The sequence below is a fragment of the Canis lupus genome, chromosome 30 (genome assembly GCF_011100685.1).
Source record: "Canis lupus familiaris isolate Mischka breed German Shepherd chromosome 30, alternate assembly UU_Cfam_GSD_1.0, whole genome shotgun sequence".
Classification (NCBI taxonomy): domain Eukaryota; kingdom Metazoa; phylum Chordata; class Mammalia; order Carnivora; family Canidae; genus Canis; species Canis lupus.
In genome coordinates this window covers 865,304-879,449 of record NC_049251.1, presented here as the reverse complement: position 1 = coordinate 879,449, position 14,146 = coordinate 865,304, and the positions used below count along the sequence as shown (strand labels likewise).

Below are 14,146 nucleotides of genomic sequence, written 5' to 3'. Positions count from 1 at the left end.
CCAAATATGTATGCAACAGAAAACATATGTCCGCACAACAGACTGAACATGAATGGTTATAGAAGCTGTATTCACAAAAGTAAAAAAAACAACAACAACAACAACAACAACAACAAAAAAACTAAAAACTCAGTGTTCGTCTCAGTTCAAACTGAAAAACATAGTCATCAAAATTATGTCATTTCATTAGATAGAGCTCTAGTCTTATTTGAAAAGGTAATTTGAGGAAAAGAGATTCCTGTCACAGTCTTGTTATAAGTAAAGATGAAAGACTAGTAAGAACAATCCTAGAGGTTCTATTCATCTAAAAACATTTTCGTTTTAATTTTTAAAGGATTTTATTTATTCATGAGAGACACAGAGAGAAGCAGTGACACAGGCAGAGGGAGAAGCAGGCTCCATGCAGGGAGCCCAATGTGGGACTTGATCCTGGAACCATGGGATCATGACCTGATCCAAAGGCAGATGCTCAACTGCTGAACCATGCAGTTCCCCAAAAACATTTTTATTTTTAATTGAGAAGTTAGTTTGCCTTCCAAAGTACAATGTGGAATGCAAAATATTCTTCCCTTTCTCCTATGGTGATCTGTTTTTTTCCTCAATAGTAATGTGGCTTTTGTTTTAAGACCTTGCAGACTGATTTTGAGTTATAATTTCTGAATTTTGTATTGACTCCTCCCTGCCTAGAAATGATAAACTAATTGACTTCTCCAAAATATCAGACATCATCTAATAAAAAGTAAAGAAAAAAGAGCAAGAGAAAGAAGAAAAAATATATATACACAAATAATGAAATGATAGCATCTATTTTTGTCCTGTCACATTAACATCATTGTATTGAAGCAAGCTTGACTTCTACTTAGTCACCCTATATTTCATATAACTAAGGTCAAAGTTACTAAAAAGAATGACTTTTGAAAGTGGTGCACTGCTATTACACAGGGATATTTTCTTAAAATTTTTCATTTGTAACAAAAACAAACCTAACTGTAAAGTAATGATGTATTACTAAGTTCAAAATAGCATATGGATTCAGGAACTAAAATAGAAGAAAGAAAAGGAATCTTCCGGAATGCTAGAAAGCAGAGAGCAAGCCTGAATCATGGAGGATATGGCTGGAATAACAGCTTTAATAAGGAGGGTAGCCTAGGGGAAACAGGTATCAGAGAATAACCTCACAGCTACCCCTGTAATATTCCTATAAAAGCCTCCACCACAGCCACCAAACCTGCCACTGAAACACCAAACTTACTAACCAACTCACCCATCTTCTCTGTCACCTCTTTAAGTCTTTTTGGATTTCTTCTCTCCCTCTCTCTTTTTCTTTTTTCTAAGCTATTGATTTCTTCTGCTTTCAATATCAGCAATTTATGATTAAATTAAAAGAGATTTTCAAGTCACAGGTTGTGATACACTATCAAGACCTCTATGACTTGCCTAAAATATTAAAATATCATTGTTATCTAGTCATTCCTTCTTTATTAACTTGAATATAAAAGATAGACTGTTTGCTATTACATCTTGTAAAAATGGAGATAGTTTATTTTTCAAAATTGAGTTACCTTTTTAAAATTTCAACTTAAATAGCTCATTTTACTAAAGTTGAAAACATGAAAAAAGATTAATAAGAAAATAAAACCATCCTAGAGAAAGATGTTTTTCATTATTAGGATTTGGAGAGATGTAACCTATACAGTTCCCAGTGGGTAGCAATCTAGTTGGTCACTCATGCATTGCTCCAGAAACATTGGAGGGTAGAAAACAGAAGCGCCTTGCATAGCACGGTGACTTGTTTGGTGAAGTGTCTTCAGAATAAATATGGAGTGTGGAAAATATAAGTTTCCTTAAAGGCATGGCTCAAGAATAATGTAGACAGGATATTTATAGCACCAGATGATTATTTTAATCCTGTGTGTGATAATTTGTAGGAAGACAGAGATCCTAAGCAGAAATACTTATATCTGTTTTCAAAAGATTTTAGAAAAAATAGGGAAGGCCCAGGACAGTCCCTCCAGCTCACAAAAACAGAAAAAAACCTCATGAGAGAAATAACTTTATTTTTAAAAAATATTTTATTTATTTATTCATGAGAGACACAGAGAGAGAGAGAGAGAGAGAGAGAGAGGCAGAGGCACAGGCAGAGGGAGAAACAGGCTCCATTCAGGGAGCCTGACGTGGGACTCAATCGCAGGTCTCCAGGATCAGGCCCTGGGCTGAAGGCAATGCTAAACTGCTGAGCCACCTGGGCTGCCCGAGAAATAACTTTAAAGAATAAATCAATGATGTGGCTCTGACCCCTCTTTGATAAGTCTTCAGCAACACTACAGACAGTGCCTAGTAGAATCCTGGCTGGAAGAAAGGATCTCCAAGAATCTTAGAAGTTTTGTCCACATTAGCTAAAAACACTAAAAGCAGAAAAATACCTGTCTCAGAAAGAATTATGGATGTGACTCTTGGAGCGTGAAGTATACACAAAATGATTCCTAAGGTATGCATGAGGCTTTTAAGAGAAGTATTCTGGCAAAGCAAGAGTTAAATTGGACTAAAAAGGACAGACAGTGCAAAATAGAGTCCTCTTAGAGAAAGGCTTAAAAGGACTCTGCAAAGAAGATGACCTCCAAGTAGCAAACATTTGAAAAGTTGCACATCAGGGATATGTAGGCCAAAACTTCAGGGAGATGTCACTACACACTGACCTGAATTGCTAAAATTAGAAGACAAAAAAAAAAAAATTAGAAGACTAAACATACAAATTATTGTGAAGATACAAAACAGTTGTTTCTCTCATATATTGACAGTAGAGGTGTAAAATATTATAGCCACTATAGAAAAGCGGGGTCATTTCTCAAGTATTAAAAATATCCTGACCCTATAGCCCAGCAACCCAACTCAGAAGTGTGTACACAAGAGAAATGAGAACAGATGTCCAGGAAGATTTATACAGAATTAACGCTCGAATTAGCTTTATTCATATTTCTCCCAAATTCAGGGAAAAAAAAGACCTCTTCAGTTCTTATATATTTAGAAAATGGAATACTTATCAGCAATAAATGTGGATTAATCTCAAAAGAAATATATTGAATTTAAAAAGCCAGGTACAAAATTATACATATTCCATGGTCCAATTTATGTTATTTTCAAAAACACACAAACATAATCTATGTTAATAAAAATAAGTGGTTATTTCTGGGATGTCATTGGCTGAAAAGGAGTTCAAGGGAACTTTTTGATATGTTGGAAATATTCTATATTTTATTTTTTATCATGGTCAGAAGGTACATATATGCTCAAAAACTCATCTAATTGTATACTGAAGGTTTGTTCATTTTATTGTATATAAATTACAACTCAGTAAACTATAGAAAAAAGTACCATGTATCTGCATATGTACACTAATATTGATCTTCTAATTTTATTTCTGAGAGTTTGTCCTTGATATATTCAAAGAATGACACATTTAGGTTTAATTATTACAAAACACATTGGGATAGCAAAAAAATATAAATAGCTTATATTTTCCTCATTAGGAGAAAAAATTAAAGAACTGAATAGTATATTAAGAACTAAATAATAAGCAGCCATATAAAGAGTTAGGAAACTTATTAAGCATTAACACAAAAACTTCTCCAAGATATACTGTAAGTGAAAAATAAGGTACAAGACATTGTGTGATACATTTCAAGTTTATGTTCAAACGAGGAAAAAAGGAATGTATATAAATATTACTTAGCCACAATTTTGAAATTTTACATAAAAATTGGTTGTTTCCTCACTTGTATCATGGGTTATGGATATGGACTATGATGGGAAGATTCCTCACAGAACATATTTTTTTACTCTAAAAATATGTGTAACTATGCAAACATATTTCCTATGCAAAAATTAAATGTATATTTAAAACAGCATGTGTTTTCCTATTACTAAACTCATCTTGTCTGAGTCATTTCCATGTTGTTAAATTGCAATTCTATTCAGAGCTAATCCTTCTAAATTCTTGAGTATTCCTGATTCCTCTTTTCAGATATCATGTCTATCGGCAAGTTCAAATGACTACCTTAGAAATACAAGTTGAGTTCTCTTCTTTCTGCTCCCTACTTCCTTCTTCCACCCTCCCCTAGGCTTTCCTCAAACTCTCCCATGCATAGTATTGCAAAATCGTTAAACTGTTCTCCTTACTTTAACACTTGCCTTCTTCAAATCTGTTCTCCATGGTGGCCAGAGTGGCCTTGAGATTGCCAAAGCCCTATTGTAATGACTAAATGCCACATCCCGTGCAGCTGCTGCCTACCTCTCATACATGACCTTATACTTTCCCCCCATTTGCCCATCACTTAGTCACCACTAGAGTCTCCTTTTTGTTCCTCAAAGCACCAGCTCCCTTGTCTTCATGTTCTTTGTTCTTGCTCTTCCCATTGCCTGTTAGGCCCGTTCCTCAGACCTCCTCAGGGCTAGACATCTAGTTATTTAGCTTAAATGTCACCTCCACAAAAATAGACTGTTCCAACATCTAACTCAAAGAACATCCTACTTGTCCCCATTCATTCTCCAATGTAGAGAATTCTGTTATATTCTTTCATTTTTGACGTATTTAAACCTATCTTCTTTGCTCTTTGACTGGCTCCCTCCATTGGAATGTTAAATCCTTGACACCAAGGATCCTGTGTACCATAATCACTGTTGAATTACTGACCCACCCATACAACAAGCCTTCAAATGATAGATACTCAAAATGCCTTTCCATGGTTTCTCCTTGGGAAATATCTGTGGCAGTTTCCCAAAAGTAATCATCATGGGTGAAGCCAGGACTACAGTCTTGTATTCTGAATTCTAGTCTTGTATTTTCATCACTACTGGATGCCTTGTGTAGTAAAATAATTGAGGCATCATGAGATACACCTCTTAAAACACACACACACACATATCTTTCTTTTAATACTAAAATAAATAAAATACTAAAATAATACTAAATAAATACTAAATACTAAATAAATACTAAATGCTAAATAATACTAAATACTAAAATACTAAAAAGCTGCCTAAGATGTAAAAGCTTTCTCAGCTGAGAGGAGAGGCCCACTATAGACTAGTTAAATCACCAGATTATTTTTAATTACTTCTAAGCATTGTGGTCAATTCTGAGAAGGGAGACCTGGGGAAGTCTGTAATTAGATGAAGCAACAAGGACAACACCAAAAACAAAAGCAAAAAACAAAAAAACAAAAAGACTTCTCTATTTCTAAAGATCTCTCATCCTTTCTCTTCCCCTCCTTCCTCTAGTTCTCTACCAGCCCTCCTGTTTTGGTATCTGCACATGTGGTTTGTGGTATAGGCATCTCTGGAGGCATGGTTTCTCTGTCCTTTCATCTTTTCTCCATTTTGTCCATATGTATCTTATCATTTCTTTTCTGCTGCTCTACTCTTTCTTCCAATTATCTTATATTTCTAGCTTTCTAATCTTTCAAGAAGCGAAATTAGCTATTTGCAGCAATAGGAAAAAAACTGCAAACAATATTATCTCCATCTCTTTACCTCTTTCCTCCACTTTTCATCATCTCCCACTACACTGTTGTCTGAACTGGACATAAATTTGAATGGATGTACACCTGACTGTATATTGTATTTCTTTTGTAAAAGTTAAGTTTGTTACTATTTTTAATATGACTCAGATTTATCCCATCTTGTCTCTTAATGTATGACGAAGAAACTAAAATAAATGGATTTTTCATGAATATTTTTTCTTTATGTAATATTCTTTATTTGAAAAAGAGAAAGACCTTCATTTACTAATGCAGAATACAGGAACTACATATTCAAAAAAGTGAATAATAATTAATACCAAGATCATAATAGAGTAATTCTTTGAGAGGTCAAAAGAACTAGTGTATAAGACATGAAGTTCTCTTATTAGAGGGGAGTTATTCCTGAAAAATCTTTTTTTAGCCTAATACAATCTATCTACCTAACTTTTTTGAATCCCAAAATATGCAGATACTAACATACTCAGCACTGAGTTAGTCTCACTATTAACCTATTAGTAAACACCAATGCTTTCTTATAACTTATATGAATTATATAAAAAGATATAAAATAACCTCCTCAGGCTTACTACTTTCATTATGCTTAAAAACATGTGTAATTGCCACTCCATTTTAATTGCCACTGTTAAAATATCAAGTTTAAAATAGTGACATGACCCAGTAGGGGTCTTAGCTAACACATGTTTTGAATATTTTTAATCCTTATAATATTCTTATCTTTTTCTTCTTCTAATTCTACTTGACATTCTATTAATTCCCATTGGAAGCACTCTGCATGCTTCTAACTAAAACCCCAAAGCATATTCCCTATTGCATCACAAATTAGAGAGCAGATTTCAGAATTTATGATGTCCTACCATGAGGACATATATTTGAGGAAAAATTCAGAAATGAACAGGTAATCTTTTCATCAGAAGGAAGTGGATAGCCCCTTGTTTGAGAGTAGCAGTGGATTCCTAAGGAGGTGAAAATTTTGGTCATCCTTCATATTGAAAAGAAATTGAGAGGAAGAATAAAAAGTAATACTATTTGTCTGGTACATCTGCTACCTTAAAATGCATAAAAATAGAGTAATCCTGCAGAAACAGAAAAAAAAGGTAAGATCTAAATTCACACATATAGCATTCTCTACCTTGTCCCTCAAAATACACATCCTACAAGTCCTCCTGATGTGTAGTATTATACTAAAAGGATTGAAAATCTTTAATTGCACTATTATAAAGAAGTGAAAATGTCAGAGCTTTGGGAGATTTTCTACCTGGATTTACATTTGAGTATCACACAAATTACCAGGTTTTTTCCATTGTAAATCAGAGATAAGACAAAGAAGAAAATTGGGAATCACAAGTTAGAACAGGTAGGCTGAGTCAGAGACAAATGTCACTGATTTCACAAGTTTACAAACCTCTTGGTTACCACACTCCGCTGTCATGAGTTTCTTCTCTTGCATATGGTCCTAATATGAGGCTCAGAATTAGGGATCTTAAAACAAGGCAGACTCGATTCACAAATACTAACTGAATTATATAAAAATATCTAAAATAACCTCCCCAGGCTTACTACTTATGTTGTCCTGTATGTTAGTAAATTGAACACCAATAAAAAAAACAAAACAAAACAAATACAAATAAACAATTACACTCCTCCTTGAAACAACACAAATTTTTAATCTCGAAATGACTCAGATTTAGGCAGTCACCATCTCTGGGATTAACTCCAGCACAGTGACAACAAAATCTACTGATACAGGGTCCACTTAGCATTTTTTACTAGAATTTGTCTAATCACTGAGCACTTTCTTAGTTCAGTTTGTATAGACGTGATGTGGTGACTAACCATCTCATTTGATCTTCATGTCAGCCCTACGCAGTAGAAAGAGTGGATATATTACTTGTCCCTTATAAATCAAAAATTCAGATTTTAAAGGACTTAAGACTTGCCTAAAGTTATATGCTTACCAAATTGCAGAAATAGGAACATAAACAAGATATAATAATTCCCAAAGCAAAGTTCTTCCTGGAACATTCATGACACTGTCTAAAACTACAAAATATTAAAGAACAATAGAGGTTTCCATCATCCAATTTAGCTATCCCATTGAATTGGTAAGTAGCTGTGTGGGTGAATATTTGTGTTTTTCAATAAACTTTTATTTAATCCTCAACTACAGTATCAGTTAAATATTTTTGATGTTCTTCAGCTTGATCCACATTTTTCAAAATTCATAGAAATGAGTAAGAGTGTTTTTTAATAATCATAAAAAGGGTATGAATACAGAGGCAGAAACCACACTGTCATTTTTTTATTTTCTTTTTTAAAGATTTATTTATTTATTTTAGAGAGAGAAAGAATGCTCACCCAAGGGAGGGCCAGAGGGAGAGGGAGAGAATCTCAAGCACATTCCATGCTGAGCCCTGACCTCTATGCAGGGCTCTCAATTCCACATCCCTGAGATCATTACCTGAGCCAAAATCAAGAGCTTGCCACTCAATCAACTAAGTCACCCAGGCACTCCAAAAACCACACTGTCATTTTCAAATATTCATTAATTGGATTTGTGTTGGCAGGGGTAGTTTTAAGGAGATTTACTTTAAAGCACAAAAATGAATCAATTTATGCTTATCAGCATGATTTAGACAAAATATTCAAGAGAATGTGAGGTAACTAATAAGTGGGTAAGACTAAGTAAATTTCAAAGAGGATAATGTTCAAGAAAAAGGTCCAGTGAAGACCCAGCCAAGCTTTATAAACTGTAGAAAAACCCAATGGAATGGAACACTTAGGAAGCATGTACTGTGCTCCTTCTACCTGGGAGAAAACAATCTATTGCCTCAGAATTAATGGAAACACAGGCATTGGATATAATGAAGTAGAACACATGCACAAAACAAAGTGAAAATGAATTAAGGCTCAAAGAATGTGGGCAAATGAGAGAAAGAAAGAGAATGAACAGAATGCAATGAGGAAGGAAAAGCAAAAGGTTGATGGAGAAAAATTACAAATAATAAAATAAGCTAAGGCAAATGTAAAAAGAATAACATAGCAAATGAGTGTGCAAAATAGAATTAGCAGGAAGAGAATGGGCAAATAGGAAAAATTTTTTAAGGAGCAAGAGGAAATGAATGGATAGAGATGAAGGAGGAGGTGCTAGAAAGGTGCTCAGTCCCCAAAACCTGGATCCAGGAGCCAGTCTGAGAGCAGCTGGAATCTAGACATGCTCGGTGTGGCCTGTGGATGCCAGGTGTCTGCATCTCAGAAGGAGGTAAGGATGTGAGTCCCCTCTCCACCTGCGCATCTTCAGTGCCAGAAGTGTTTTTGTATCAGCTGAAATAACAAGGAAGGTCAGGGATGATGAAGACATTCAGATCTCTGTCCCAGCCCACACTGACAATGCTTCACCCTCCCCAACTACAGCAAAACACTGGTCACTGTGAGAGTCATTATTAGGGCTTCTTTCCTCAGGAATTCATTTCATGTAGAGTAATGTTCATCAGATGAATGTCTGTCCTCAGTCTCTTGTTGAGCACAATTTGGAAATCACAGGAACAGAAGGTATGTAACTGAGAACAGGAGAAGGAAGTATAGGAGAGAGGGGAAGTGGTCTGCAATTCCATCGATTAGTAACATGGGGTAGAGGGGGGTCTGGGGAAATAGAAGCAGAGGAAGAGTGAGAGACTGTGACTCTCAGAGTGCTCCCTGAGGCTTGGAATGGTCAACTCAAAGACGCATGAAGTAACTGTAAGTGAGACCTGGAAGGCACAAAACCTAAGAACCGGCAGAAGGAGCTACTGACTTACTTTCCTAAGAGCAGGTTTCTAAAGGAAGAGTGAGAAATGGATGTGGAGGTCAATAGGTATCTAAGTGGGTAAACGACAGAAGGAAGCTCCTAAGCAATTTCAAGGACACCAAAGGTAATTTTTCCCCATTTCTTTTGTTTTTAGTTTTTTTTTTTTCAATTCCAGTTAGTTAACATACAGTGTAATCTTACTTTCAGATGTACAGATAGTGATTGAGCGTTTCCATATGACACCCGTCGTACTTACCGGTGCTCATCACAGTAAGTGTAGAACTTAATCCCCGTCACCTATGTAACCCAGTCCCTTCCACCTTCCCTGTGGTAACCACCAGTTTGAGATCTCTTGTTAAGAGTCTGTTTCTCTTTCTTTTTTCCCCTTTGCCCATTAGTTTTGTTTCTTATACTCATTATACGTGTGTTTATACATATGTGAGTAAGTATCCCACACACGTGCCAATGTATTATAAATTCCTTTCCCATATTTGGCTGCTAGTTAGAAATGTTACTAATCACCTAGAATATACATTCTGATGTTTCTTAGATGTGTGTCTGAAAACATCAGCATATTGCTTACATTTCCCATAAATTTCTTTATGGACTTTTTAAAGTTGATATTCCTTTAGTTTTTCTTTTTTTCCTCTCTTCTTATCTTTTCTTTATAGAAATGCCATCAAAAATTTCTGTCAAATTTCAGTCAGGACTTTCTCCTTCTCCAGTTTTCCCCTCCACCTATAATAGCACTTGAAAAGGAACAAAAAAAGATTTATTGAGGGGTACCTGGGTGATGCAGTCAGTTGAATGTCCAATTCTTGGGTTCAGCTCAGGTTGTGATCTTGGGTTCTTGGAATTGAGCCCTGCATCCACCTCCATGCTCAGTTGAGGGAGTCTGCTTAAAGATTCTCTCTCTCTCCCTCTGGCCCTACCCCCGTGCCTTTTCTCTCTCTCCCTCAATAAAAAAACACATCTTTTTAAAAAAAGATTTATTGAGCTATAATCAACATAGCACACCATTTACCATTTAGGGTGTATACTTCAATGGTTTTAAGTGTATTTTCAGAGTTATGCAAGTATCACCGTGATAAATTTTAGAGCATTTTCATCACCTCAAAGAGAAAATTCATATTAGCAGTTACTCTTTATTCCATCAATAGACCTAGGCAACCAGTTTTCTACTTTCTGTCTCCATCAATTTACCTTGTTTGCAGATTTTCAAAAATTGAATAGAACAATACATGGTCCTTTGTGCCTGGTTCCTGTCATATAGCATAATGTTTTTTAGTTTCTCCATGTTGTAGCATGTCACAATCTGTCATTCCTCTTTATTGTCAAACTGTATTCCATTGTATTCTTAGTACTTTTGAAAAACAACATTACATATAATTCAAAATCCAGACAAATTTTGTTATATATCACATTATATATCATATTGTTACAATTAGCAATCTTTCATTTTTTAAATAATTCACACCAACAGTCAGACATGAATAAAAATCACAATATATGAATCTTTACTTATAAAATGCATTTCTACAATTATAGTAATATACAAATTAGAAAATAACCAGTAAATAAATCTCTAAATAGAATTCTTATTTAGACCAGATTACAGCCTCAAGAGGGGAAATATTTATGCAAGCAAAATTGTGATTACCTAAATAATATCAATGTATAGACAATAATTATTAATGTCCTAATAAGTTTAAACTGAGGAATACACAGCTTTATTTTTCTTACCACTTGTGAATCAGAATGAAGAAGTGATTGCAACACTAAAAATCTTAACTGCAATTGCTTTATTTTTCTCATCTATTCAATGAGTATGTCATACTAAATATTCTATATGGCCAATTTCAATGCTATCATGTTTTGATTTTGTTAGCTGAGATATTCAAAATATTTTATATATTCTGATAAGTTTTTTTGAAAATATTTGTGGGAAGGATATCATTTGGCTATCATTCTGAGATCTGAGGAAAGAGTAGGTAATGGATGCATGGCAAGCAAATAAAACTGGATTCGTTAATTAGGATTTTTGGGGCAGCTTGGGTGGCTCAGCAGTTTAGTGCCACCTTCATCCCAGGGCATGATCCTGGAGACCCAGGATCGAGTCCCACATCAGGTTCCCTACATGGAACCTGCTTCTCCCTCTGCCTGTGTCTCTGCCTCTCTTTCTCTCTCTGTTTCTCTCATGAATAAATAAAAAAAAATCTTTTTTAAAAATTAGGATTTTTGAAAAGGGTGTGTAGTGGATGCAGGATTGGGAGCCAACCAAGGGTGTACCTAGGGGAATACCTCTGTGTTAGCAGAATGTAAGATTCTTATTTGAGACCCTAAACCAGTTTGGAACAAAGATGCACAAAGGCACTGAAGCAGAACAGTGCAATAGGAACAAGTAAGGAAGACACATTTAGAAAACAAGACATAAAGCTACCAACCAGGAACTGGGGATTTTATAGGAACCAAAGAAAAGAAGCACTTGGAAAAGCACTGTGCTCTGTGAGAATGAAGAGAACTGACCCAAACCCAGCAACAAACCTAAATATTAGAGACAGTGCGCCAACACTATTCAAAAAAAAAAAAAAAAAAACCCTGACAAATACAATAATGATTAACTTTTGTTTTAATTATTTGTTTTAAAGATTTTATTTATTTATTCATGACAGATACACAGAGAGAGAGGCAGAGACACAGGCAGAGGGAGAAGCAGGCTCCATGCCGGGAACCTGATGCAGGACTCCCGGATCTCCAGGATCCTGTTGCGGGCTGAAGGCGGCGCTACACCACTGAGCCACCGGGGCTGCTCTAACTTTTGTTTTAATCAGGAAATTCTGACTACACCTCAAGCAACATAGCCAGAGTCCTAGAGGAGTACAATTATATAGAAGCACATGGGCAAGTGGGAATGAGTGTGGTTATGAGAACAACATCCTAGGGGGAGATCTAGAAGGGAAGAGTAGAAAGGTCAACTCAAAACGTCACCTGTTTTGGGACATGCATTTTTTTTTTCAGCTAGGCAAGTGTTTGATGTGATAAATGTTTTTCTCTGGAGAAGAGCTATGGAGTAGATGGAAAGGTGATCATAACAGATATATTTTGTTCTCTGTTATTCTGCAGACAGAGGAGGGATGGAGACAGAGAACAGCACAGTGTTGACAGACTTCATTCTCTTGGGTCTGACCCAGTCTCAACATGTTCAGCTCCTGGTCTTCGTGCTTGTCTTAGGTTTCTATCTCATCATCCTCCCTGGAAACTTCCTTATCATCCTCACCATCAGATCAGACCCTGGCCTCACAGCCCCCCTCTACTTCTTTCTGGGAAACTTGGCTTTCCTGGATGCATCCTACTCTTTCATTGTGGCTCCCAGGATGCTGGTGGACTTCCTCTCCAAGAAGAAAATAATCTCCTACAGAGGTTGCATCACTCAGCTCTTTTTCTTGCACTTCCTGGGGGCGGGGGAAATGTTCCTTCTTGTTGTGATGGCCTTTGACCGCTACATCGCCATCTGTCATCCCTTGCACTATTCCACCATCATGAACCCTAGAGTCTGCTACACCTTGCTGCTGGCCCTGTGGCTTGGGGGATTTGCTCATTCCATTGTACAAGTAGCCCTTATTCTCCACTTGCCGTTCTGTGGCCCCAACCAGTTGGATAACTTCTTCTGTGATGTGCCGCAAGTCATCAAGCTGGCCTGCACAGACACCTTTGTGGTGGAGCTCCTGATGGTCTCCAACAGTGGCCTGCTCACTCTGCTGTGCTTCCTGGGACTTCTGGCCTCCTATGCAGTCATCCTCTGCCGTGTGAAGGGACACTCCTCTGAAGGGAAGAACAAGGCTCTTTCCACATGTACTACACACATTATCATTGTGTTTCTCATGTTTGGACCTGCCATCTTCATCTACACTCGACCCTTCAGAGCCTTCCCAGCTGACAAAGTAGTTTCTCTCTTTCACACAGTCATCTTTCCTTTGATGAACCCTGTGATTTATACGCTTCGCAACCAAGAAGTGAAAGCTTCCATGAAGAGGTTATTGAGTCGTCACATGGCTTGCTGAATGGAATAGAATGATAGGACAAGCAACAAAGGAGAAAATATAGCTGGAATTAATGAAATAATTTATTCATTAATGCACTGAATCAGTCATTTTACCCAACACTACATTTATTAAGTACTTGCAATTTTCAGGCACTATTCTAGCTATGTAAATAAGGCAGGTAAGATTCCAGGTCTCTTGGGGTTATAGTCAAGTGGATAAACATAGATTAAACTATTATATTAAAAGCAACCCATGATATCCAAAAGAGATAGTGAACTGAAGCAAATAAAAATAATTTTATGATAGAGTTTGACCAGGAGATGGTTGTTACTTTGCTTTTGGTTGTTAAGCAAGGTCTTTTAGAGTGGTGGTTAGCTGATATCCAGACAACCTGAAAGAAATACCCGTGGAATTACATGGGGACAGAAAATTCTAGAGAGAGGATGACAAGTGCAAGGGTACAAAGATCTTATGAATTGGTACATTTCAAGATGACAGAAAGGAATGTAGTAGTTTGTCAAATATGTTGATATATGTAATTAAGTATATACTAAGTACTGACTGTACAAAAATAGTATGATGCCTTGTTGGGTTTGTATAGTTTTATATATATATGTGGAAATGCTTGACAATTATTCTATATAATAGACCTGTAATAGGATTATTATTGATATGATTGGATTATGTTTTGCTTTCTTGTCAAACGTTCTATATTTATTCATATTTTTTCCACATTTTCCCCTTCCTTTTGGTTTAATTGTGAAAGACAAGGAAAGAGA

General features: G+C 36.1%; 1 protein-coding gene across 1 annotated transcript; it reads left to right on the top strand.

Moving 5' to 3' along the window:
- The first annotated feature begins 12,458 nt into the window (after positions 1–12,458).
- Positions 12,459–13,385, top strand: OR4N5 (olfactory receptor family 4 subfamily N member 5). The gene has a single exon (NM_001388768.1). It carries the CDS (start codon positions 12,459–12,461, stop codon positions 13,383–13,385), a length of 927 nt encoding a protein of 308 aa, NP_001375697.1.
- The last annotated feature ends 761 nt before the right edge of the window (positions 13,386–14,146 follow it).